At 41.3% G+C, this 25,852-nt stretch overlaps 2 protein-coding genes across 2 annotated transcripts in view; both read left to right on the plus strand.

The window, feature by feature from the left end:
* Window positions 1–16,250, plus strand: part of parp3 (poly (ADP-ribose) polymerase family, member 3) — a 28,776-nt gene extending 12,526 nt beyond the window's left edge. The window contains exons 6-11 of the mRNA XM_042089049.1: window positions 7,587–7,810; window positions 11,337–11,486; window positions 11,571–11,657; window positions 13,378–13,555; window positions 14,303–14,446; window positions 15,422–16,250. Coding sequence (XP_041944983.1) covers window positions 7,587–7,810; window positions 11,337–11,486; window positions 11,571–11,657; window positions 13,378–13,555; window positions 14,303–14,446; window positions 15,422–15,591 — 953 coding nt within the window. The 3' untranslated portion in view covers window positions 15,592–16,250. The remainder of the gene's footprint in view (window positions 1–7,586; window positions 7,811–11,336; window positions 11,487–11,570; window positions 11,658–13,377; window positions 13,556–14,302; window positions 14,447–15,421) is intronic.
* A 655-nt stretch (window positions 16,251–16,905) lies between these two features.
* Window positions 16,906–21,142, plus strand: gpr61l (G protein-coupled receptor 61-like). Its single transcript, XM_042089053.1, has 2 exons — window positions 16,906–17,393; window positions 19,016–21,142. The coding sequence occupies exon 2, from the start codon at window positions 19,102–19,104 to the stop codon at window positions 20,425–20,427; it is 1,326 nt and encodes a 441-aa protein (XP_041944987.1). The 5' UTR covers window positions 16,906–17,393; window positions 19,016–19,101; the 3' UTR covers window positions 20,428–21,142.
* The last annotated feature ends 4,710 nt before the right edge of the window (window positions 21,143–25,852 follow it).

Below are 25,852 nucleotides of genomic sequence, written 5' to 3' on the forward strand. Positions count from 1 at the left end.
TTTAGAAATAATACATGGTGTGTTACGGCTGGTCTTAGCCATAACATAAAATGGAGGCAGACAACAGAATTAAGTTTATCCGAAGGGTATTTTATTTAAAGTAATGAAAGATAATAAACATATGTAATCAAATGTCTAGGGGAAAGAAAGATAAATTAAATGTATCCGTGCGATGCCTTTGTCATTAATAAGAAAGAAAGAGGGAGATGTTAAAGAGAATATGCCCATACTGAGGGTGCTTAATAACTAATTGACGCCGCCAGGTCTGCACTGACTACACAGAACCTGATGAGGGCGCAGGGGGTTGTAACACCTCCCTTCCAAAAAGAAGGTTTCTAATAGGAAACTTGAAACAAAAACATAAACAAGGACAGCCTGTGATCCCAACTAGTCAACCCCCAAGATCTCCACATCCTTGGCCCTAGGACATAGAGGTATTTGTGGAAGCGGGTGCGCACATCTAAAATATGTTTTAACAGGTGCCAGACAAAATGTGTCGGAGAGAGAGAAGGAGATGCACACTGTATATGGGCTCCAAGAGATACTTTATTTATTCTAAAAAGGCAACGTTTCCATCTCAACAGATCTTCAATCAGGCAAATAAGAACTGGTAGGGGTGGCCTAAGTCACATGACCTTGTAATAAGGCCTAGCAATCAGACACCTGCCTTAAAGCAACACTAAAGCAGTTTTCCTCTGTCGCATGTAAGCTATTTGAGTAGATATATGATGAACAAGAGAGGGACAAAAACTGGGGGAACTCTTGTGGTGACAGCTGAGCTCTCTTGCAGTTCATCATTTGGACAAATAGTGTCCTATCAGTGAAGTATGATGTGAGACATTGAGCACATTTTCATGCCGGGAATAAACCGTTTTCAATCAGTTTATTGCCCAAATTCCATTTATGACAATGTTCTGTTTAATCTGTTTACATGCAAGTAGAATGTCACGTTTTGAGCATATTCCTGTTTACATCAGTCGACATTATTCCGAATAAGTCAGCGACGCAGCCCACAAATAGATTCCCAACATCATGACGTAAATCTCCGCTGGTGGAATTCCCTCTTTTGCTTGAATAATACAACATTCAGGGCCTTCCACCTGTATTTCACTTGTTCAGGCGTATGTCGATAGCCAGCCTCAATAAGTTTTTAAAATCGTCGCTATTACGACATTTTCTCCTGTTGATGAACTCCATGACATTTGCATGATTGCAAGACATAAGTTTATCTCCTCGTCTTTCTAAAAGTGTATGCGTTGTTTCACTATGAGACAATTGGTTGATTGCTTAATTCACACAGAATTATAATTATGTGCGAGTGATCATGCGCAGGCCTACAACACTCTTCCTTCTGTGAGTATTTTCCGTTTAAGGTGTTTTCATGAACCAATATTCTGTTTAAAACAGGCATATGCTAGGGTGTGCATCTGTGCAAACAGTTTATTAGTAAACCAAATATGGCCTTTTTCAGTTTATTTCAATCAGAATAAGGTGTGGCTATGTATAAAAATAGAATCTTAAGATATGAAACTTAGTCTTTTGAACAAAAACATAATAACGACAACAACCAAATCAAAGTTACCAGTATTAAAAGACTTAGTAAGCTTCATAAATATAACTTTGAACTAAGACTTAATAATTACAAAAAATAATGATGACATTATTACTATCATAATCATTTGTATTATCATTAAACAAGATAAAGGTCACTGTTAAATGTTTGAGTGTGCGTGTGTAATAATTAGTCCCTATTGCCTTATAAGCTACCTTATAATTACAATGTCAGCTTGCTTATCCCTTTACCTGCACTTTTAAAATAATTTCCATCAAGCTACATCAAACTATTTTCAATCATCAGTTGCTCCCTGCCTTCTAAAACCTACTATTTAGTGATCTAAATCCATTATGTAACTCGTTAATGCTGTGGCTGAACGAGTCTGAAACGCACACTTGACGTCATTGGATTTCACACACGTGTAAAAGAAAAGCTAACTTTTATGCACAAGCTACTTTTTGCACAAGCTACGTTTGATACTTTTTCTCTATGTCTAAATGTTCACTCCTCGCACGTCTAACTTACATTTTACAATGCAGGGACTAGATATACTAGTTATAAATCATTAGCCTACTTTATTTAGGCAGAATAAATTCGTTGTGGTTTCCAAGCTCATTAATGTTAACGTTAGCGGTCTTCCACTGATATTCATGGAATTAGATAGCTTTGTGGTTAGCTAGTCTATGATGAGCCCTAATTTAGCAATGGATAACGTCATACTGCAAATTGTAAAACATACGCCAGAGCCCGTCTACGGAGAGCCTCCCCACTCTCTATTAATCCCATACAAACCGAACTTGGCTGCAGTTCACCAGAGTTCACCTAGATGGCGATCACGGGCGAGTCCAAAATAGTGTTGCACGGTGTATCGATACTAAAAAGGTATCACGATGCCTTCACGCAAAAAACGATACGATTTCCGACGTTTTTAGAATCGATACTTTATTAAAATAATAACGTTCTGTGTCTGTGTGAACTGCTGCTCTCACTGCTCCTTGCACGCATCTAGGCAAGTGGGCGTGTCAAGCAGGCAGCTCTGAGTGAGTGCGCGCGCAGCAACGTAAACATAGTTCTTTGCCGACAGTCCTCCTCGGCCTGGTGGATAAAACAAAAGGTGATGTGAAATCTGGAACTATTTCGGATACATCGCGAATAGTGAAGGCAAGCCATCAGGTACACAGAGGCCCGTTTGTAAAATATGTTTGAAGTCATTTAAAAGCAGTAGGCTACGCATGGAACTTGGCTAAACACCTCGCAGACATATCCCAACATTTTTAAAGAGTTCAAAGAACGACAGGTTAAATATGCTATAGAAAACACAACTACATGGTTAGTGCCAAGTTCTTCTCTTCTATCCTGTTTTAGTCTAGCCTAAGTGAAACGAGTATGGTTCTCTGGGATAAAGCGAACCTTCCTTCATCAATGAATTTTGACGAGACATAACGAGTTGTAATCATAGGGTGCTAACGTGATGAAAGCGCAATGTTCACGCCAGAATAACATTACCAACACTACCAAACAATCTATTTCATGTTCGGTCAGTACTACTGGTAATATTAGGCATGGCATGTAAACTGCAATTTGTTCAATAATTATTGCCCAGATGTAGGAAAGGCTACCCGAAATGTGCTAATTAAAGCCCACAGCATATATTACCACCGCGTGTTGAGTCCTAATAATAATAGCGGCTTATTGTTACGTGGTAGCAAATCATGTTATCAAAGAAATAGACGTAATGTAGGAATGCACACAGATATATTGCAACAGGTAATGGTGTAGGCCTATCTGACGAAGACCTGAGTGGTTGGAACGTCGTACTTGTACACTGGGCGCAAAGAAGACTATCCTCACATTTTTCCCTTTGCAACTGTCAAAGAAATCCCATGAACACGGAAAGGCCTAGGGTAGCCTATTCATGGGTTTCATCAGGTCCCTTTCCACAGGTGTATAAAATCAAGCACCTTGATTATCAATGCAGACTGCATGGTGCTTGATTAATACTGTACACCTGTGGAAAGGGACCTGATGAAACCCATCAATACTGTACATCAGATGGCCTAAAGATTAGGCCCCTCTGCATAGCATTTAGTGATGCAGTAATTTCATGCAGTTGCATGCAGTAATTTCAACACTGACCTTGATCTAGCCTAGTTTGGCTATTTAAAGCTACTTTATTGCTAAAACACAACACAATGTAAATGAACTATAACAAACAATAAAGGACTTAATCACACAAAGTAGGCCTACTATTTTACTGACTATAAAAAATAATAATTATGTAGGAATTTTAGAAGTTTAGAACCCAGAATTGACCTGCACACTACAAAAGTGCACCGAATTCAACACAAATGACTCCATACACTTGGAGGAGGTATGAGTCCTTTCTTTTCCAGATATCTTAGGATTTCGCCGTAGTATCGTTTCAGTATCGAGCATCGTGATATTTATGGCAGGTATCGTATCGAAGTCATAATTTTGGTATCGTGACAACACTAGTCCAAAATACATGGGGTCCTATGGAGCTACATGGCTACATTTATTGTTTTCACCTATTTAACAACTGAAACCCTCATATTTTATTTTTCGCAAAATGGATATGGATTATCAATCAAAAGTGAAATAATCCGGGAGTCATGTCCTTTCGTTTTCTTACAGGTTGGGTCGTTATTGCCCATAACACGCTAGCATTGATGCTATGCTATGCTATGATCATGCTAATGAATGACGTCATTGACACGTTTGAAAGGCTTTTTAGAACAATGAAGTGACTTTAAAAAATATAATACTCAACCAAGTGTATTGTCTTTGCCTCTCCTTTCGAATACAATATTCAAATTACTTGAAAAAAAATTATATCCCGAGAAAAGTGGATTTTGACGGGTACAGCTCCATAGACCTCCATTCATTCTGGACTCGCCCGCGAGCGCCCCTAGATGCAGTACCACACCGGAAGCGTTCCGAGAGTGAAGGTTCTCCTCTTATTAGACATTCTCTGCATACGCTTTCAAAATAACAGGCCGGGGAGAGATGATACCAAAGATTGTTAAGGCGGAGCAAGATACTTCGTCGTAGTTCATGTCTATGGGCGCAAAATGGGGATCGAATCCTGTCTGCATAAAGAGGCGTGTCGATGACGTATTGATGAGCTTACGTTGCAACCGGCCAACAGCAGCGGCATAAATAACCGGCGCACACCTGATATAAAGTCGATTTTCTCCAGACTGGAATGCTCAAAAATGCTAAAAATGTACCTGAAATGTTCAGAAGGGTTTGAGGATCATGAAAACGTGCCCGAAATTCACATTCCTAACTCTATAGAACCAAGACCTTAACATATGTGGTTAAATTATGAGCTATGCCTATAGACTTCAATGGAGCAGTCGCTGCCTTTGCTCTGCATAAAGGGGGATTATCCTGATGAAATATCTTGCTCCGCCTTAACAATCTTTGATGATACGTCTCACTGCTATAACTGTCACGCTATAGGGAGGGAAAGTAATCTCATCGCCATCTAGTGGTTGCGTTCCTAGAGTTTAGCGGAGTGGATGTTATTTTTTTTTAGAAAAAATATATCTCGGTACACATTGGGATCTTAATTGAATGCCTTCCATATGTTAGGCACTGGGGTCACCTCTATTGCTTCAAGTGGTCATACCTTATTTTTAGGATCAGTTGAATTGTTTTGAGTTTTTGTCGTAACACGGTGATAAGGAACTACAGCTGCATGTGACGTCACATGTTTGGGCGCTTAATCTCTAACTGATCAATACGCAATTTTCTTAACTGGCTTAACATATTTTTGTAATAACGGAACGTGATGTAAACCGCGTGGTGATGACCTTTATGTCAGGATAACTGGTGTTGTGCTTCTACTCACATGAAGAGCTAGCTGTAAGTGTTAAGTGTCAATGCTAACCAGGCTAATAAACAAACCATGCTACCGTGAGTAACGTTGAAGGGTAAAGTCACATGACTTCTTTTGTAGTTCTTTATGAAACAAAAGGAGCAATTTCGATTTTCTTAAATAAGGCAAAATAGGGTCTGACATTTTCACAGTTAGAATATTATTACTGTATAGACACTGAAAAATATTTTTGGTGGATAACATCACTGATTTGGCTTCACAATATTTTTTTAAAAAATAGGTCTATATGACTTAACATTGGAGCTGCTCTTCGATAGGAACGCAACCACTTGGGGCGCTGGTTTTCACTTTCCCTCCCTATTAAAGAAGTACATCTTCAGTCACATTGTCAAAAGTTAAAAGGACAGACAGTCAACTACACTGTAACAACGTAACGTAATTACTAGCTAATTCCGCTTCACTCTTGGCTTATTTAACAGCAGCAAAACTGGACATTGTTTTCACGAATTTTGTCAGGCTTATTTGAGTTAAGAGAACTGACGGGGATGTTCTTTTAATTGTTATTTCAAGCAATGTATGTCTCGTGACCAAATCACCATGAACACACTTCACTGATGATCTCACTCGCGGATAACTGGTTCTCTCTGCCCGACTCTGGCTGGATCAGCAGGTTGCAGGATGTGTGGCGCGTTATACACTAGGGTTGCCAGCAGGGACGGTGTAGAGTGCCCTCTGGTGGACAAACTATACAACGCCAACACTCATGACATGGTTGAAGGGTGTTTCGTCCGTTTTTATTTTATTTTTAAAATATTAATTTATCGGCCATTATAAATGCCGATACCGATAGTTTGGAAAATGCCTAATATCGGCCGATAATATCGGCCTGCCGATAAATCGGTCGGGCTCAAATTTGAAACCGTTTATTGGCTGCATGGAACCGTGCTCACTGATGTACACTGCCATGGACTGTTCAGAATTTTTTTAACTGTGGTGTGAGATCTAGTGAACAGGCAAACAAGAGCCTGTTTAATCCCACAAGGTCGAGTATGTTTTGTCAACAAAGGGTGTTGCATGCATATAATGATATAATGATATAATGAAGCTGTATAATGATACCCACTAGAGTGTGGCTACCCGACCCAAGCCCGACGGGTCCCGACGGGTCGGGTCGGGTTCGGACAAATATTTAGAAATTGTAGTCGGGTTCGGTTCGGGTTCGGACACATGGGGGCGATATGCATTGGAAGCTTTACATTTAAATTTCTTATTATGTTGGGTAACCAACAGGTCTGTTTTACATGATGCAAACGTTTGTTTTTTGAGAATAAAGTAAAATGTAAAAAAGACCTAAAAAGAATAGCTTTCTTCCTGTGTGCAAGATTTGTTTATCGTGACAACGCATTTCAGGCATGCCGCCTGAAATGCACACGCGTTGTCACGTCTCACGACTACATAAACAAAGGTTATGCACATCGCACATAAGCACAGTCTTGGGTGACGTTAAAAGCACTAGCTCTAAACCAAATTTTCAGGTTCCACTTCCAAACTATTTATTTCTTTGAAATGCTCCAAATGGTTCAAAATCTGGACGGTGAACCAGAACAGAACTGGTTCTCTGCTGGTGGAAAGGCCTATCAACTGTCATAACATATAGTTCCAACCATTCTCTTAACTGGGTGATTTTAATTTGCACAACTCTACAGCCAGGTAGATGAACTAGTAATTAATGAAAACGCCTGTTAATAAAACAGATTTTTCATAGGCAGGACTTCGTGTTTTCGTGTCAACCTGTTCACTTTACTCTTAACATACCTTTTTAGGACTGCCAAAAAAGAAGGAGCACAAATAATGATGACATCCTGTTTAAAGGCACCCTTAACAGTTTTTTTTTACCTTAATGCATAATGTTTCCAACATAATTTTGATGGCACATAACCTCATAACATTTCCTCACTCATAGTTCTTCTGCCATTGTCTGAGCGATCCTCTATTAGGTGATTACCGACCTAGCAACTTTCTTCACTTCAGAATGCATTGGTATTGGTGTACATGTATACACTACAGCAGTGGTCAAATGCGTCTCAGAATGCCCAGAATACAAAGCTAGCTAGGTACTGTATCTTAGCTATTCAGCTGTGTCAATGTTCTGATGTAAATTCACAGATATCAAGAAGATGCCCTTGGGAAAGCTCAGCAAGAGTCAGATAGCGAAGGGATTTGAGGTCATCGAGCAGATTGAGGAGGCGGTGAAAAGTGGCTCCAATCAGAAGCGTCTGGAGGAGCTCTCGTCCAACTTCTTCACCATAATCCCCCACAACTTTGGCCGATGCAGGCCACCCGTCATCTGCGACGCCGAAGTCATCGAAAAGAAGAAGGAGATGCTTCTGGTAAGGTTGTTTTGCCCTGAGCCTCCATTAAAGGGACACCAGGCAACGTTTTCATGTTAATTAATCATCTTCGTAAGTCGGTATATGGTTAAATGTCTCATTACGGGGCGAATGAAGGCTCTCTCGCCCGCCCCTACTGCCTGTAGGAAGAATATCCCACTTGCAAGTTCGGTGTATCCTACCTGCCGACCGAAGCAGGATCAGTTTACAGCACAGAGGCAGGCTAACGAAACGCTAGAGATTGTGGCAAACGTGTGTATAATGGCAGAGCCGGCGAAGAAGCAGCAAAAACCCTTGACGGAAGACGCAAAGAAAAGGAAAAGAGCTTCAGACCGAGCGAGGGGGAGTTTCGTAGAGAAAAAAAACATCAGGCTTGCCTGGTGTCCCTTTAAGAACAGCCCTAATAGAGCATTCTTAAACACAGTTTAGCCCAGGGGTCTCAAACTACCGGCCCAATTCCGGCCCGCAACCCAATGTCAAAATAATAATGTAATTCGGCCCTTGAGGGTATTTTTACAGTTTTTTTCAATCGCTAACAAGCGCTTACCCATACTTCAGATACTTTTTCTAAAACTCTTTACACAGACTCACACCTACAAAACACAATTGACCAAATGGATAATTTTCTTCTCAAAAACACATTTTGTTAAAATATATACTAACACATCTTTCTCTGCACACACTAACTTTACCAAAACACTGGAAATCTGACTCAAAATTAAATTATTCTGTCAAAGAATAACACTTGTTTTCACTTCACAAGGTACATGCAGTCAAACACATGTAATGTTCACATTCAAAAGCATTCCAGTAAAAAGCAAATCAGTTTTTTTCCCTTTACTGTTTACTACAGGAGGTACAGTAGAAATACTGTTTACAGTATGATAGAAGTCAAGTCAAGTCAAGTTTATTTATATAGCACATTTCATACACATAGGTCATTCAATGTGCTTTACATAAACAAAACCAAACAATAATAACAAATAAAAGCATAGAAGGGCAATATAGTCAAAGAATAGTTAAAAGGTAAAGATCATAATAAAAAGAAAACATAAAAAACAAGGTAAAATCATTTAAAAATAAAGAATAATTAGTAAGCAAAAACAAAGGCAAAAGTAGTAAAAAAAAGTAATAAAAGACAAAGTAGAATAATTATCAAGGCAGATTCAGAATTTGTAACTCGGCACAGTTAGCAGAAAGCATCTGAGAACAGTTAAGTCTAGATTAAAACAGTTAAGTCTAGATTAAAAACTGGCTACAGTTGGGGCCTTTTTAATGTCATCCGAAAGTTGGTTCCACAGCTGAGCCGCATAGCAGCTAAAAGCTGCTTCGCCATGTTTAGTTCTAACTGTAGGTTTTACTAGCAGGTTTTTCACCTGGGACCTGAGAGGACGAGAAGGTGTGTACTGCTGAAGCATGTCTGACAAGTATTTAGGTCCTGCTCCATTTACTGATTTATAAACAAGCAATAGTGTTTTAAAGTCAATTCTGTGACTTACTGGAAGCCAGTGCAAGGACTTAAGAATTGGAGTAATGTGGTCAGTTCTTTTAGTTTTTGTTAGAGTCCTAGCTGCTGCATTTTGTATCACCTGAAGCTGTTTAATAGTCTTTTTAGGAAGGCCTGTGAACAGTCCATTGCAGTAATCAACCCTGCTGGAGATAAATGCATGAATGAGTTTTTCTAAGTCATGTTGTGACATGATAGAACAGAAAAAGTTTTACAGTATTGCTTACAGTGAACAAAACATCCATGAAACATAAGAGCATTCTGAACAAAAAAACAACAGCAAAAAGCCCAGATAAAATGGGATCTTCAGGGTTAGGCCACAAGTTTTCATCAACATCGCATCTGATATTACAGTATCCAAGGCGATGGGATAATACCGCTTGGTAGCATAAGCAGAGGTTTTTATACTGTATCTAAGGTTTGGAATATTGTTTTTGCTATTGTGGGATGTTGTGTGTTAACATTCGTAAATACTGCAAAAACAATCCATAATTTTGTTAGGAGGTATAGCTTGTTTGTTAAGAAAATGTAAGCATTGTGGAAATGTGTTCACTGACTGCATATTGTGTGAAAACGACATGAAATGTGTGAATGGTATGGCCACAAAAGGCCGATGCTGTGCTAATTGTGTTTTTGAAAATGTGACAACTGGTTAGACAAACGCTTGTTAGCGACTGAAAAAGACTGTAATTGTGACCAACAACAACACTGAATAAAATAGACGATAGATCCAAGTACGGTGACAAATCCCATTTGTACTCTCCTCCACTACTGTAGTTGCTAGACATCCAGAGTTTTGATTCAAGCCCCAAATTCGCTGCACAAAGTTTTCATACTTGTATTAGGCTACACGTGAGAAACACAAAGATGTGCATTTGTTTGTAATGATGCGGAAGCGATGCAGTCAGTTTTGCACAAATTGAAGCAGAAATAGGCCTACACCTGTTGAAAAAACGTTCACGTGTGATGAAGTCTTGGGTAGACTATGTTATTCACCTATTCTGATTCTGAAGGAGAATATCTACCTTTTGGAGATTTTTTTTTATTTATATATATATAATATATATATATATATATATATATATATATATATATATATATATATATATATATATATATATATATATGGACTTTTATGCCTTTAATTGACAGGATAGTGGAGAATGACAGGAAGTGAGTGAGAGAGAGAGTTGGGGTGGGATCCGGAAAGGACCACGGGGCGTGAATCGAACGTGATGATAGTCCGTAATAGACGTGGTACAGACAAGCAGGGGTAGTAAAAATAGGACTGAAGAACTACACAGTCACCCAGGAACTGATTTGACAAGGCTACTGTACTTTATTGTAGGATTATAATAACGGTTTGTGGTTATAGGCTAGTAATAGTTTACTATTGTTAGTTTACATCTTAGGCCTACTGTTTTATGACAAAAAAGAAAGTAAACCTGCTCAAAAATGTTCAACATCCAGTATTTACTGAAAGGTGCATAATTTGAAGTGTTTGCCATCCAGTGGCAAATTAGATGGGTAAATTTACCCCCTTCATAAACTTTTGTTTATACTCTTTTTTACATTTACAGTAGGACTTTATATCTGACCACTTTCAAGCTTTTTTTACATTTTAATGTCAAAATCCAATGGTGTTGTTTTCTTAACCCTGGCGCCTAAAGTTTGCCAGGTTTAAATAAGTTATGAGAGGAAAATATTTTTATTTGGTGTGAAACACACACATACCTGTTTTTATGCTTTTTGTTTGTTTTTATAATTTGTATTAATATTTATTTTATCATTCTTTTATTTATAAGCTAAGGTTGCTACTGTAGCACAGGTGTCTAAAAAGAGATAAGAAGACTTTTCTGTTTGCAGTTTTGTGTAGTATTTGAAAAAAAAAACATTGCATTTTCGGTGTCCACCACTCTAATTCATCCAAAACAAACCAGAAAAGGGACTCAAAGTGCTAAATACCGGAATTTTCCTTTAAAGATATTTACTGGTATGTTTGTCTCTCGGCTATAACAGGTTCTGGCAGATATTGAAGTGGCCCAGAGTCTGCAGGCAGAGTCGGGGAAGCCTCAGGAGGTGGAGATGGTGCCTCATCCTTTAGACAAGGACTATCAGTCTCTGAAGTGCAACCTCAACACATTAGGAAGCGATACAGAGGAGTTTCAGGTAGACATTCTTATCATATTATTAACTTTTGCATTGGTTTTTGCGGAAATAACAAGTGTTATGTTTGCATATCTCTTTTTTTAGGTCATTCAAAAATACTTGGATGCCACAGCAGACGGCTACAGGAAAGCAAAGATTGTGGATGTATGGCAAGTGGAGAGAGAAGCAGAGGTGAGGATCGGGCCTTTCTACAGGCCAGGGCCCGGTTTCCCGATAACAATGCATACACTGTACACGCACTTTCGAGGGTTTTCTACGATTCATCTTAAGATCGTTCGTTTGTATTTTTCTGACTGTTTACCGAACATGCTCGTAGCGTAAAGACGCGTGCACTGCTTTCCTCTGTCGCACGCACGCTATTTGTTTATCTAGGACCGGCTTTGCAAATAACGATGTCCACAGACACGGTAGAGTATGCTGCATGATTTAATGAAAGTATGATGTATTGCGACATCAGAAGCAAGGCAAATTTGTAGTTTCTTATGTCTCATTCCATCGAACTACAGATCCGCTACCCGATCTGACAAACTTACATAGTGCGGTTATAGCCAATAGAGGCCCGCAAAGCGAATGCAGAAGTGCCGTTCACCCTGTTACGAGTTGATGAACCACTGAAATGATTTTGGAAACATTATAATAAGGTACAAAAAACTCTTTGGTGTTGCTTTAAGTAAAAAAATGAAGAAATATCCAACCTTTAAGGACACCAATTTTCTTTGTGAATGAATAATGTATCATTTAATAATGTTCTTCCTTAAAATACAGGGGTCATAAGTATCGGCACTAGGGATCGACCGATATGGTTTTTTCAGGGCCAATACTGATGTCGGTGGTGTTTTTGCAACTTCAGTGTAGAGGATTGTGATTCATTGGAACTTCAGCAATGTAAGGTACCTTTCTTACCTTTGAAAAAGAGCTCCGTACCACTGAAGCCTAGTCTGCCTCAATGAGAACCCTACATTTTCTGTGTGGTCAGTCTTCGATCATTATTAGCTGCATTCGTGCTAACTAACAAATCACACGGTGTAGTGGGCGGGCCAATGCTCTCGACCACAGAGTAGCAAATGCAGGGAGTGAGAGACGCAGTAGCGCATTTCATTCTTTATCCATTTCAATATCGGCTTATCTGTGGAAAAAATTATCGATATAAGGGTCGATATTATAACATTTATATAAAAATGCTAAATATCGGCCCTAATAATCGGCCCGGCCGATCATTGGTCGACCCCTAATTGGCACCCCTATGTTAAATTCCCACAGAGGCAGGCAGATTTTTATTTTTTAAGCCCAGTTATTTCATGGATCCAGGATACTATGCATCCTGATAAAAGTTCCCTTGGCCTTTGGAATTAAAATAGCCCCACATCATCACATACCCTTCACCATACATAGGCGTAGTGCTATTTCAATTAGCCTATTAGCTGGTTTGATTTGCACTGAGCTCAATGAGAAGTAGCTGTTAAGGCACTCTTAGCCAGTAATGAGAACTCTGAACTCTGGTAGATGTACGAGTGTTTTCACGACACTCCTAAGCTACGATGGTTTCGGGAAACAGTCGGCAAATCTTAAGACATTCATAAGAGGGACTTTACGACCATCTTAGGCTTACGATGCTTTCGGGAAACCAGGCCCAGACCATTGGGCCTTTCTACAGGTCAGACCACTTTGTTGGCATATGGGCTTGCAGATTGGTGGGCTCAGAGCAGGGGTTCTTTTGAATAGCCTGAGGGAGAGTTGTTGACATGCCAGATAATTTCATCAGGTGGCACCTCTTCTAGAAGGGGATGGAATCAGCCACTTTGGATAGTATTTCAAATGATTGCATGCACATTATTGACTCCATCGTAGGTTACGTTCCATCAGTTAGCATCTCACGCCTGATTGTTCACAGGCCGAGCGGTTCAAGCAGCATGACCATCTGGAGAACCGGCGACTGCTCTGGCATGGCACCAATGTGGCTGTGGTGGCGGCCATCTTGAAAGGGGGCCTGCGGATCATGCCGCACTCAGGAGGACGTGTGGGCAAAGGCATCTACTTTGCCTCCGAGAACTGCAAGTCAGCCTCTTATGGTCAGTGAACAAATCACAAGCAGTCACACCCTAGAGAACTGTGCATAGATAACATACTGTTGTGATACTGAGAAAAGTAGGATGTATTAGCTTTCATGTTTTTTCTTCAGTGCACATAAATTGGTCCACCCGACAAGTAGTTAGTTGTCATCCAACAATTCATTCACATGTGATGTGTGATTCAACATGTGATGTGTTTTCCACATGGGAAGCCATATTTTCAAAGTGATGCTATAACAGACTTTTTTTTATGTTTGCAGATAAGTTCCCTAAATGTGTAAATAATTCTACGACTAGACTACCACATCTCTGCTGTGTTTTTTAGCACACATCCTCACACATCCTCAGACTTTCAAAGCGTCAACCTTGTTTACATCATGTCGGCTAATTTATCACATTGTAATCACCTCCTTCCCAGTGGGCCCTAATAGTAATAATAATAGTGAAAATGATAACGATAACAATAATGATAATGCTAATAATAATGATCATTATAAGAATGATTCTTTCAGAAACGATGACATCCAGCTTTGTTTGCATGCTCACAAAGTGCATGTCTCCACCAGAGACTGCCCCTTTTATTAATATATATTGTATGTGAATTTTAGTGCACCTTTTACCCAGTTCATGAAGAGAGAATAATTGTGCAGATTAACAGGTGTAGAAAGTGGTTGATGTAGGTTTGCACACATTTTAAGATCTGTTTTGTTGTCATATTCTTGATGTCAAAGTTTTTGTTCTTTGCAGTCTCTACTTCCAAGGGCTTTGGAATCATGTTCCTCAATGAGGTGGCTTTGGGTAGAGAGCATACCATCACCAATGATGACTGTTCCTTGAGAAAGCCACCTGCTGGTTTCGACTCTGTTGTGGCGAGAGGCAGCCAAGAACCAGGTGGGAGCACATATAAGTTACCTCTTACCTGCTCATAATCCTTCTCTTTAACAGTCTGGCATCATTTTCCTGATGTGACTATGATGTGAATATCCCCTGAGACAGTCCAGAACTGCAGTACTCCAGCATGCATACTACCAAACACAGATGTCTACATGGGCCAATGCTATGATCAACCACACTGTGACAGAATGGTCATGGGTGTGTTAAGTAGAGAAACTAAAAAATACAGGCTATACCGCTCCTCATACTACCCAAAATACAACCAATATATGACTAAAACTATTGTCATCTATTTTGCAATTCAACATCCAGGAAATGTAGTCCATTGCTTCAGTTTGTTTTCTAAAGTTAATTCCATCAAACACATGCATTTGAACTACATCGTAGGGGCATTGTGCATACCCTGAGGAAGTGATAAATTAGCCATACTTGGCTGTTTGTCGGGTAGCACATTCTACTCTGGGAGAACACAGATTACACACATCCATCCTTGGCATCGTTGTAGGCAATATTTGAGCCAATCATTGGAGTTGTAATTGCTACATTAGTGTTTGCACTTGAAAGCCACTAGCAACCCAGAGAATCACTGTGCTATTGCCAAACTGATTGGTCGGCGGCATAATCACCATCTGAAAATCAGGCCAGCATGACCAAAAACCATGAAACACTACAAGAGCTGTCCTGGAAAAGCTCTACGGTTCCCATGGATGAGTTCAGATAAGATGATCATCCTTTTGAACAGTAATGCCATCTGTTTAAATTCTACATCAGTTTGAAATGCTTGGTCTATTAGTTAGTGTTTCTGAGTAAAGTTTTGTACGTACATTTTGGAATCCACTTGTTGTAGGACAAATGAAGGACTTGTGTTTTTTTGGTGTACGTGTGTGTGTGTGTGTGTGTGTGTGTGTGTGTGTGTGTGTGTGTGTGTGTGTGTGTGTGTGTGTGGTTGTTGTTGTTGCCGCCTTTATTCAGATCCTTCCAAGGACGTCTTCATCACTCTGGATGGCAAGAAGGTGGCTGTTCCCCATGGCCGTGCCAAAAAGCAGCCCCAGTACAAGGACAGCAGCTTCAGCAACAGCGAGTATCTCATTTATAAGGAGAGCCAGTGTCGCATTCGCTACATGCTCAAGCTCAGCATGTAAAGCCCCCATCCTGACACGCAGTCAGGTCACACGGGAGGAAATCCTCAAGTATCTGCTTTTAGTCCTCTGTGCCTTTTCTCTTCATATCTGATGATTCTGGTCACTTTTTACATTTAGTTTAGCTATTGACCCAAGTGCAATATTCACTTATGATAACTGACTATGTCTTCCAGCAAAGCCTGGTGTTGAAGTAAGAGAAGTTATGTCTCATTGAAATATTTTCTCATATTGCACACTTTAAAGTCAGACAGAAAACTAAGCAAGGCTTACACTGTTTGATGGTCTATAACTGCTCCTTATTTCTTTATATTAGTCTAGCCTAATGCTGTATATGAAGGTTTTATTTTAGTAATTTTCTTTTTTGTTGTTTTCAAAGTTGCCAGGTAGACGATGAGGCTTTATGCATACAAGAGTTTATGCAGGAGGATTTTTGTTTGTTTGTTTGATGCATAGTAGAGTTGAATCAACCAGCATGAGATTGTATTCTTATTACACTGAAGACACTTGGTTCACAAAGTAAACCAAGGCACAGAGATTGCCTTTAAAATGTTTTCTGTCATTGGGTACTAGGGAATACTATGGTTGTGATTCTGCCTTTAACCCTTGTTAAAACTGACCATAAGATGGCACTGTTGACGTCCATTAAACTGTTAAGTCAATGTGAGGCTGTCTGATCAATCTTTTAAAACCAGAGCTGCATTTCTAGTAGAGGAACCATTATGCTCATTCTGCATTTAGTTATGTTTTCAGTTTAGGAACTTTAGAGCATAGAATATTTTAAGTGTCTCTTTTTTTTAAATGTTCATGTGATGTCAGTGTTGGGGGGAAGGGCCAAAGGACTCCCATGATGCAATGTAATAGCATTCCACTGTCACCAAGACATTATGTCATAAAGCAGTTTTTAATGCACTTACCAAACGAAAACATTGTTCTGTACACTACCAGATAAAATGATTACTTGCGTGCCGCTGTTAACTGTGGTTAGAAATGTTGTTAAAAGTCATTATTAATGACATGTACAAAGTATACAGTATCTATATAAAGTGTTTCCATTAAGTTAACTGGTTTAGCAGGAAACTCACAATAAAGTCTCTCATGTTAAATTTGCAATGGTGAGTCTGAAATTGGTGTCAGTGACGTGGTGCACTATAGGACCCAGGGGACATCTGCCTGTCAAAGGGACAGAGGAGCATCTGTCTATCCGAGAGAAGGGGGGGGGGGGAATCAGCAAGGCACACAATGTGTGACAGTCACTGCCATACACAGTGAGGGAGTGAGCGAAGAGAAGAGACGAGAGGAGGAGGAGGAGGGATGGGGAGAGCGAGCCGCATCACAGGTCCCTCACACATCCTCAGGGTCACAGACGCTTCTCTGCGCTACTGAGAGTGTTGATCAGCGCACCAGTGGAGCTTCTCCTCCTGGCCCCTGCACCTTATCTGAGCCCGTCAGGCCGAGCCTCACAGATAGCAGCATCAGGACAGGCTTTGTGTGGTGCACCAGCCCAGACCAGGCGACCGCTGCTCAGGTCCCCACAGCTTGGCTGGCCGAGGCAGGCCATCGGCCCTGTGATCTTTTATCACTCCGGTGCAGGGAAACGACCAGCTCCATGAATAGACCGGGCCGGCGGACTGACCTTGGGAAGTTCTCTTCAATGGAAATAACTGGAAACTTCACTAGTTAAATGGTAGTTTTCTTCCAGTAGATCATTTGAGTTAACATCACTGGGTGACATATAGGTACTGTTCAGAACATGTGGATATGTGGAATCTTACTGTGCTCTCAATGGACAGAAGATGGGAAAGGTAAGAGAACGAGTATCGATCTGTATGTTGAAGTAGACTTATGCATGTTCTACCTAGGCCTTGCTGTTTATCAAATGATACAAAGGAATGAACCTTCATGCTGAGTATCTTTCATCTCTATGCTGTACATTCATTGATAATAGAATAGAAAAGACATCCACTGTTTCTCAGAATTTATTATTATTTGCAGGTTTTCCATGTTATTTTACTTTATCAAATGTGAAAGGGCTGAAAGGTTTCTAATATTCTGGGTAGTATACTTTGTTACGAGGGAGCAGATCTGTGGGGATCATTAGAGAAGAAGAGTGGCCTTGAGGAGGGAAGGTCATGGGTTGGTTGATGACCTAGGGACAATCATGTGTGACTCATGCATGACCACATCACTGACAGCAAAAGACAATCCCACCCGCTAACATTATTGATTACGGAAGGTAATCCAGTGCAAAAACATATTATTCTTGAGTTGGGTGAAAGGAGCTGGCACATTACTGAAGGGGGAGATAGGGCTGTTTGTGTTCTCAGCTCTTTGTTTTTGAGAGACATGTAAAATAGAACACCTACGGTGTCTCCCATCTCGATTTGTCCTTGACGACAAAGACAAAACAAGGGGCCCATAAATCAGTCTGTGAACCCGTATGGATCACAGAGCTGTGTCCATCACTGAACTGATCTTCATATTAAACTGTGCTACATCTGAATATTAAATTGTGCCACTGGCTTGAGGTGAGCATTGCATTCACAAAGAATTTTAAAGACCACGTGCGTCTATTAATAGAAATGATTCAGAGGATGAGCCTTTGGATACAAGGCCAGCATTAATGTGTGAAACCATCCACCAGAACATCTCAGTATTACATATTTTGGCTCTGATGTTCTAGATTAAGGGTTAGAAGAGAGGACACACTTACGTAACAGAGATGTCATGGCTTTGAAATATACAAAGCCATGAGCCTCCAATCCATAGGCCGCCCCTTGCCCTGCTAAGATCATTTACATTTATGGAGTAATTTGCGATTATCCTCTTACCACACGAACAGTGAGATATACAGGAACACACAACAGAAATATGGATTTTTCATGCATTGGTGACCATGGTCAGTATTATTCTTTTTTTTAATTATTCAAATAGTCATGACTTATTAAGATTGATTAATAAGATTGAACAAATTATGGTAAATAAAACATGTTAACCATAATTTACTACTATTAGGCCAACTGAAGAATAGTCATATAGAAGACTACAAAAATAGACTAAAAATACCACACAATGCATCAAATTTCTCCTCCCATTGTGCGCTTTCATGACATGATTTCTCTTACATTCTGCATTTTGGTGTATAATCTATTTCAGCTATGTAATTATATGGCATAATACCACATATAATTGTACCATTGTTTAAAATATGCAAAATAACAATCTGCTCTAAGGAGGCCAGTTACCCCTGAAGAGCTGTCTATTATATATTGAAAGTGTGAGGTAAATCTCTGCTCCTATATATTTGTCATACACACCTGTTCCTTTAGAAAGGATTTGCTCTGAATAAACTTCAAGTGTTAAATGTTTTTCTCCCATTGTAAAAATGTTCTAAGCAGTATTTTTTTTAAATCTTTGATTGATTCAGTTCTCCATCCCAATAAGTCCTGCACAGAGGGTCTGGAGAGTGAAGTGCCGTGATGGCGGTCTGAGTCGCTGGCCATATTCTGAACAATGGAGAATGCAGAGGAAGGTCCAATGATGGCAAAAGCTTGGTCAGGTCCAATGCAGAGTCCTGTGACCTACCCGTCCGTGCCAAACGCCACAACCAGCCTGTGGGCCCCCACGCGTCTCACGCCGCCCAGTATGGAGGTGGTCACCACCTCGCAGTCGCAGATGAAGGACCTGGTGGGGCTCTTCTGCATGGTGACGCTCAACTTGGCTGCGTTGCTAGGCAACACAGGCGTCATGGTGGCCATCGCCCGCGCGCCGCACATGAAGAAGTTTGCCTTCGTGTGCCACCTGTGCGCGGTGGACCTGCTGTGCGCCGTGCTGCTCATGCCCCTGGGCATCATCTCGAGCTCGCCCTACTTCGGCACGGTCTCCTTCACGGTGCTGGAGTGCCAGGTGTACATCTTCCTCAACGTGTTCCTCATCTGCGCGTCCATCCTCACCGTCACCGCCATCAGCGTGGAGCGCTACTACTACATCGTCCACCCCATGCGCTACGAGGTGAAGATGACCCTCAACCTGGCCGTCGGGGTCATGGTCTTCATCTGGGTCAAGTCCATCTTGCTGGCCCTGGTGACGCTGTTCGGCTGGCCGGCCTACGGCCACCAGAGCTCCATTGCGGCGGCCCACTGCTCCCTTCACTGGAGCCACAGCCGCCTAAGGAAGGTGTTCGCCGTCCTCTTTAGCGTGCTGTGCTTCTTGCTGCCCGCTGTGGTCATCTTCGCAGTCTACTGCAACGTCTACAAGGTGGCGCGCGTGGCCTCCCGCCAGCAGGTGCCAGTGCCCACATGGGCCGCCAGTGCCGCGGTCAAGCGCCGCTCGGACTCCATCAGCAGCCAGACCACTATCATCACCACCACGCGCAACCTCCCGCAGCAGCGGCTCTCCCCGGAGCGCGTGTTCGGCGGCGGCGGCAAGGCCGCACTCACGCTGGCGGTCATCGTGGGCCAGTTCCTGGTCTGCTGGCTCCCTTACTTCGCCTTCCACCTGCACCTGTCACTCACCGCTCCGGTGCAGAGCCCTGGCGACATCGAGGAGGTGGTCACCTGGCTGGCCTACTCCTCGTTTGCCGTCAATCCCTTCTTCTACGGCATGCTGAACCGGCAGATCCGCGAGCAGCTGGTGCGCCTGCGACGCTGCTGCACCGGCCGGCCCGCAGAGCTGGCCGCGTCCAGCCACGAGGGCTCGCTCCAGGAGAACTTCCTCCAGTTCCTGCAGAGGACCAGCACCACGGCCGAGACACGCTCCAGCTGCACCAACTCCAGCCCCAGGAACACGCTGGACCAGGAGGTGAGGATCCCTGGACAGATCCCAGAGGAGTACAGCTGACCGGTTTTCCCCCCGCACCTCCAACCCCAAGTGGTTTTTTATAATGTCACTGAATGCCAAGGTGCCGCATACACTTTGTTGGAATTTGTCTGGACACTCAATCATGGGTCACAGAGGATATCACGTAGTTGGCTTCATGTGAATACAGGGAGCGTCCTGTATCTGACTGCATGTGAATTCTGTTCGGAGCATGTTAGGGAGTGCTTTGCAAAGCAGTTCTAGCAGCACCTCATCTAGCAGCACCAATCTCTCTTTTTTCCAAGGAGATGTGCTGTCCTGGACAGAAGACACGTGGACCATTTGTTTTTTGCATATTGCCATAACCTTTTTTAATCATTAATATAGTCACAGGAATGGCTTACAGACCAAACTGTCAGCCAAGATGAAATTGCCCTGTAGTAACATTGTTATTCATCCATAACAACTGTCAGATCTCAATGTGTTAATCTATGAACACAGTTTCTCCAGGTATTTCAGTGCTGATGAACTGAAGTTAAGCATTTCATTTAAACTATTACCACCTCAGTGTTCACTGCTTACCCAATACTGTACGCTTGAAGTGAAGCTGTTCTTCTCATGGAACATTAAAAATGTTTTTCTTTATACGTCATCAATTGCGATCAATTTAAACAAATATTATGAACCTGTTCAACTTATATATGTATTGTATTTGTTAAACAAGATATCTATTATTTATTAAACAAATATAAAATGAGATATACCGTATCCCTTGTAAATTTTGGAGAGGTGTAACAATTTATTATTTATCAAATAAACAGAAAATGCTGACATATATAGTATCCCTTATCAATTTTGGCGAGATATAGCAATCTATTATTTATCACTTATGCCATCTGTTCTCCGTCATCGCTGTTATTCCACTTGGCTGGAGCTCCCATACTGTAGTGCTAAGGTGCTGGGTTTGGTGAAGCCTTGACTTCAGACATGACGCCAGCAGTCTGACAACTCCTCATTGGCCTTGAGCATTACTCACTGCCTTGCAACAACACTGTGGAAGTGGACAGACAAGACGCAAGAGCCCTCTCTCTCTCTCTAGTTTCAGAGGTCCAGTAGTGTTTTGAGAGTAAGTGTCCCTGTGTGTGTGTGTGTGTGTGTGTGTGTGTGTGTGTGTGTCAGTGTGTGTACACACCAAAGGACAGAGGAAATCATTATGGAGCAATGAAAGTGCCCTGAGAGAGATATCACTGTGTCATTTTATGGTCTTTTCCTATTTGTGTAGCACCATGGTAAATAGAGACCAAAAATGCAGATGATGAGAGTTTGTCCACAGCAAACAGTGATGATGGCCGTCCTGCTCTCAGGCATCTCCAGCCTCACCTCAGCATGTGGCCGTTACATAACTTTTGTTGTGTGTTTTGTCCTTTAGTTTGCATCACCTGTGACCAGTACACAGCCTAGAGGACACGTCTTAAATTGGCCTGAGGACACACACACACACACACACACACTGCATCTTACTGGTTCATCTAGGGCAGATCACCAAATGGCGGACCGCGGTCCGAGTCCGGACCGTGACGTGATCCTATCCGGACCCAGACCATAATAGCTTAATTTAGATTTTCACGTAGGCCTAATATTTAAAAGCTGCGCTAAATGTTTCGTTGGTTAGGATAACAGCATTTACTTCAGGAGCTTCAGGAACCATCATTTCGCTTGCTGCTACTCAGCCAGTGAAATCTGTGAATTCTGATAAAGTCGAGTCAGTGAGTAAAGTAGCGATAAGTAAGTTATTTTCAAATCATCGATTGCTCAAAGAGGAGAAAGCTAGACAGCGAGAACAGAGCTTTATATAACGATACGGGGGCAATACCACGCAAAACTGTCACGTCCGTAACGCCAACTAAATATGGATGTGACAAATTTTGCGCGGAATTGCCCTGGACCTCTTCTATATATTCTGAGACAGGCGATTTTAAGCGCCAATTTGAAGCACCTCTACTAGACAAAGCATATATTTTGAGCAAGCATAGGGTAGACTAGGCCCATTCAACAGTGAACTGAGACCACAGAATATTTTACGATTTAAGAAGGCAATATGATTGATCCACCACAGTTAAGCCTACATGCATTCACTGCCCAACAACGTGATATTCCTGGGTTTCCAGGATTTCGGGTCAACATAAAAAAAAAACTAAAAAAAAAAAATTAAACTTGCTGATTGGGTTCAAGGAACCAGCTGTGGAATATCCATCCTTGTCTCAGCTCATTTTATTTTAAGTTCACGTTAAGATCTTAACAATAGACAAGGCTACTCAGTTTTTCTCCCCAATTAGGCTACTCTTATGTTGCCTTATTTCTCCTCATTTCGAATGTTGCCTTTTAGGCTAGCCTACCTATTTTATTTCACATTAAACATTAGGCCTAGGCCTACAATCTTCTATTTCTTGAATTTCCCCTTGGGGATCAATAAAGTATCTATCTATCTATCTATCTATCTATCTACAACTAGGCTCCATCCATCCATCCTAATATTATACATACATACATATGCATAGCCTAAACACGCATGTTAAACATTATGATGCTCTGGACCTTTGCTTGAGGAAATTTTTCTGTAACTGGACCTCGCTGAAGATTAATTGAATAGCCTACCCCTGATCTAGGGATTATCCTCCACACGCATGAAATGGCAGAAAGCCCACTGTGATATCCTGGATTATCAGACAGCTTCTCTATTCACAATGCACACACGTCTCTCTCTCTCTCTCTCTCTCTCTCTCTCTCTCTCTCTCAATTCAATACATAATTGTCAAAGTCTTATAAGTAAGTTTTATAAATGTGTGCTGCTGGGGGTTTGATGAATGTTTAATGGGTTTACAGTGACCATCTGAACATGTAGGCTATACAAATGTTGGCATCAGACACATCTATGTCCTAAAAAACAGACAAAAAATCAGACAGTTAAATTTGTGTTTGGGAGAAATTACAATTGTGCCTAGAATCTTCTTTGTTTCACCACTTGAATATTGAATTATATTGAAGTAAACATTTACCCCGTTGTATAACATAGGCTACATTTTGACTAACAGAATTGACCATGGATTTAAGAATAAATTAACTGGCTTTATTATTTTCTACCAAATGTTTTGTGTGAATTTAAACTACAAACTATGTAACACTGAAATGAAGAAAATTGTTTGTTTCTGTTGTAGGTAAGACCTTTATATGTGATGAGTTGTTTTTGTTTTTGTCCATGTTTCAAACAGCTCCTTGGGAGTGAATGATCTGAGGAGGTACGGGTTGCTATGGTTACTGTCCGCTGTTGTCATTTGTCAATTAAGCTTGGGTTCACCTCTTCAGGCAATAAAACAAATTGAGACCGTTTAGACATTAGGAACTGTGTGTGTTTGTGTGTGTGTGTGTGTGTGTGTGTGTGTGTGTGTGCGTGTGTGTGTGTGTCTGTGTGTGTGTGTGTGTGTGTGTGTGCACGTACATGTGTTAGAAAGAGACTGTATAATGTGGTCGGGCATTCATAAACTTGAGTGTCCCTATCAGGATCAGAGCCAGACCAAAATAGCATCTGGAGAGGAGACACTGTGATGAAGATTAAAGGCAAATTATTAAAGTGTGAGAGAGAAGCGTGTCCTTAGCGTGAGCTATATAAAGGACATATTCTTGGGTCTGAAGGACCATATACAGTAGGAATACAGGGAGAACAAGACAGAAAGGCTTGCAAACCTTTCAAACACAAATACAGTACAAATACTTCTTTTTGGCTTCTGGGTGGATTGGATAGTGGCCTCAAACAGGTATGACCACACAGGAAGTGTACGATTTTAACCATCAGGTCAGATTGGGGATCAAAGTCAAGTAAATCCGCTCACTGGTTGTCTGTGGCAGACTGTTCTGATGTTCCATGGCTACAGAAACATCTAGAGCAGCAGGTGTGGCATGGCGGGACACGGTACTCCGAGTTCGCAAATCAGACCCACTTAAGCTGTAGGGGTAGCCATGCGGAAGCTGTGCTATCATGGAATTGTCCGGGACTTTTAAGTAGATCACCGTTTTATCTGCGCTGCGTCTGTTCGTTTTTTCTACAAAACTTTGATCATGAGTTAATCACTCTCAACTGCACAGTCAAAAACCTGAAACACTGATGATATAATGATGATAAGAATGATCATATAGGCTAGTGTGTGATGTATTCAGATCTTTTTGACTCACTATATCACATAACCTTGATGTGCAGATATCTATCTGTGCATTTCGAGGAACATCTTTCCAAGATAGATATCACTAAGTGAACCCCAGGGTCAGCTAATTGTTTCTAATTAGTGATCTGACTTGTGTGGTGTTATTTGTGACTCTATGTGGTTTAGACTGACATGCAGTTGTACAGTATGTGTTGTCTTTGTGGAGGTAAAGCAAAAGGGGGATCTGATCTTTCCCACACTCAGCAGTGGCAGCAGTCTAAGATCAGAGTGACACAACACAACGGTGAGATCTGTCTGTATTAAAGTGTGCTTCCCTGTAGTTTCTTTCAGTCAACACAGCAATTAACACATTTAGTTTAATTTAGTGTTTTAATTTTAACACAACAAATAATAATGAATAGCACTAATCTACTAGAGTACTAATGCTAATACACTTTGTCACCAGTGTGATCCAGTGTGAGTGTGTTTAAATTAAATTGATATTAATGTATTTAGATATCCCCATCACATCATAAAATACGTTTGATGGTGATGATATCCACAATGCTCCAGTTCATTGGAAATGTTTCAGGTCATTCTTATGACATTCAGTAGTTGAAAGAGATTGGATGGATTATTCAGCTCAATTGCATTATGCCTCATCTTACAAAATGACACCTTGGTACACATGGTGGGTATAGCATCCAATAACAGCTGTGGATGTGGATATCAGAAGTTCAAACAATGAAGTAGACTCTTGACTAGACAGGTCATAGCTGTTTTCCCTGGGCTATCTGGGAGGGATTAGTGGATTTTTTTCCAGTGAAAAAAAAACCTTGCCCACAAACACTGTCAAGGCTAACACATGCTATTAATAGAGGAAGGAAGGTGATCTGTTAATGGGTCCAAAGGTCAGAGAAAGCAGATTTTCCTAAAAGACTATGAATTTGCTCTGCCTGTGCGTGTCAGTGTCATCGGCGTTGACCCCCCCACCCTCCACCTCCCCACCCCCGGCTTCCCAAGCCTCCGCAGTGTGGCGGCTCTCTCTGTGGATGCTCCTAGGAGCCTCAGAGGATGGCGGAGGTGCAGAGCCCACTCTGGGGAATAAGCACTTGCACTGAGGTCAAGCATGTTCGGACACGGAGCGCACATTAACGCTAGATGCTCTGTTGCTAGGGGATACACAGGCTGACAGTGACCAGTCTAAAAAAGACCACTGATACGTGAAACTGACCAACCTCCATGACTGAAGGACAAAAGGGGAGCCCTAA

This window comes from Alosa sapidissima, chromosome 4 (assembly GCF_018492685.1).
Source record: "Alosa sapidissima isolate fAloSap1 chromosome 4, fAloSap1.pri, whole genome shotgun sequence".
Classification (NCBI taxonomy): domain Eukaryota; kingdom Metazoa; phylum Chordata; class Actinopteri; order Clupeiformes; family Clupeidae; genus Alosa; species Alosa sapidissima.